This window comes from Gavialis gangeticus, unplaced genomic scaffold (assembly GCF_001723915.1).
Source record: "Gavialis gangeticus isolate Ggan-Ray unplaced genomic scaffold, GavGan_comp1, whole genome shotgun sequence".
Taxonomy (NCBI): domain Eukaryota; kingdom Metazoa; phylum Chordata; order Crocodylia; family Gavialidae; genus Gavialis; species Gavialis gangeticus.
In genome coordinates this window covers 11,109,452-11,110,856 of record NW_017729012.1, presented here as the reverse complement: position 1 = coordinate 11,110,856, position 1,405 = coordinate 11,109,452, and the positions used below count along the sequence as shown (strand labels likewise).

General features: G+C 70.3%; 1 protein-coding gene across 1 annotated transcript in view; it reads right to left on the bottom strand.

The window, feature by feature from the left end:
- LOC109293170 (sperm-associated antigen 5) overlaps nt 1-1,217 on the bottom strand; it is a 27,973-nt gene extending 26,756 nt beyond the window's left edge. Inside the window, exons 1-3 of the mRNA XM_019510976.1 lie at nt 867-1,217; nt 297-380; nt 152-220 (exon numbers count right to left, since the gene is read on the bottom strand). Of these exons, the coding sequence (XP_019366521.1) occupies nt 152-220; nt 297-380; nt 867-1,217 (504 nt within the window). The remainder of the gene's footprint in view (nt 1-151; nt 221-296; nt 381-866) is intronic.
- Between the last annotated feature and the right edge of the window lie 188 nt (nt 1,218-1,405).

Below are 1,405 nucleotides of genomic sequence, written 5' to 3'. Positions count from 1 at the left end.
AGCACCCGTGAGCACCCGAGCCAGGGTGGGCAGGAATAGGCAGGGCCCGCAGGGGGGCTCAGCCCCTGCCCAGCCCCCCTCTGATGTGGGGGCACCTGAGAGCCAGGGAGAGGAGCCAGCTGCCCCCGCATCCCCCAGCCCTGGCAGGTACCTGGATGCTGACTTCCTCCTTGCACTGCTTCAGGGTGTCCCGCCGCAGCACCTCCACCTTGGGCACCACCTGCGAGAGGCACGGCAGGGGTGAGCGGGAGCAGCACGGCCTGGCCCCAGCAGGGCAGAGCAGGCCGGGCACTCACCTTCACCGCAACCACTGTCTCCCGCCTGCAGTCCAGCACCTTCAGGACCGTGCCGAAGGAGCCCTTGGCCACAAAGCCCAGGACCTGCCGGAGGAGAGGGCGGAGGTTGGTGCCAGGACAGCTTGGAAGCCATTGAGCCGGGTTCAAAAGAGGGGCTGGACGTGTGCTTGGAGGGAAAGGGCAGTGGCAGGTACTGGGTGCGGGGCACGGCCTGTGTCGGAGCTCCCTGGACCTCAAATGCTGCAGGCCGCAAGGGAGAGGAAGAGGGGAAAGCCCTGCTCAGCCCCGCACCACGCAGGAGACAGGCAAGCACCTGACCCTGAACACGGCAAGTCTTACATTTTTATGGCACTCCCGAGCCCAGGCCCAGAGCAGGACCGAGAGCCTGGGGCCAGAACCACCAGGACCAGAGCCGGGGAGGCTCGGGCTCCTGCTCCCCAGGGGCTGGCGGAGGAGAGCGCCAGGGTGGAGGTGGGGAGGCCGGGACAGCCCGGGCTGAGGCTCCCATGAGCCTGGCTGGACTCGGTCCCAGGGGCCACGCGACCGCCCCGAGCCCAGCGGGCCCCGCACCTTGAGCTGCTGCTGGTGGATGGGGGGCCGCACAGGGAACTCGGGGAGGAAGAGGGCCACACACTGCGGCAGCGGCCACTCCGACACCACTTTCTGCACCAGCCGGGGCAGCTGCTCGGCCGTGGGGACCGGCCCCCGCGGCGACTCAGCCCCCTCAGTCCTGGCCACCAGGACCCGCTCCAGCCCTGACACGGCGCTCCCCACACGGCACAGGACACGCTTCCAGCTGCGGGGCCAGGCGGGCTCAGCCGCCACACCACCGCCCTGCAGAGCCAGCGGAGCAGGGGTCACCTGCTGCGACCTGCTCTGGGGTGGGCCCGCTCGGACCCAGCCCGGTACGGCACTCCCCATCCCCCCCAGAAATCCCAACCCCTCCACAGCCACTTGACCACTCCTATCCCCAGCCCCCAGGCTGCACCCCCACAGCCACAGCCCCGCAACCCCCTGCCCCTGGACAGACCGTGAATGATGCCGGCGCAGTGCGGGGAGCGGCTGCCTGGGGCTGGCTGCTGGCGGCTCCCATGGCCCCTCCGCCCTAG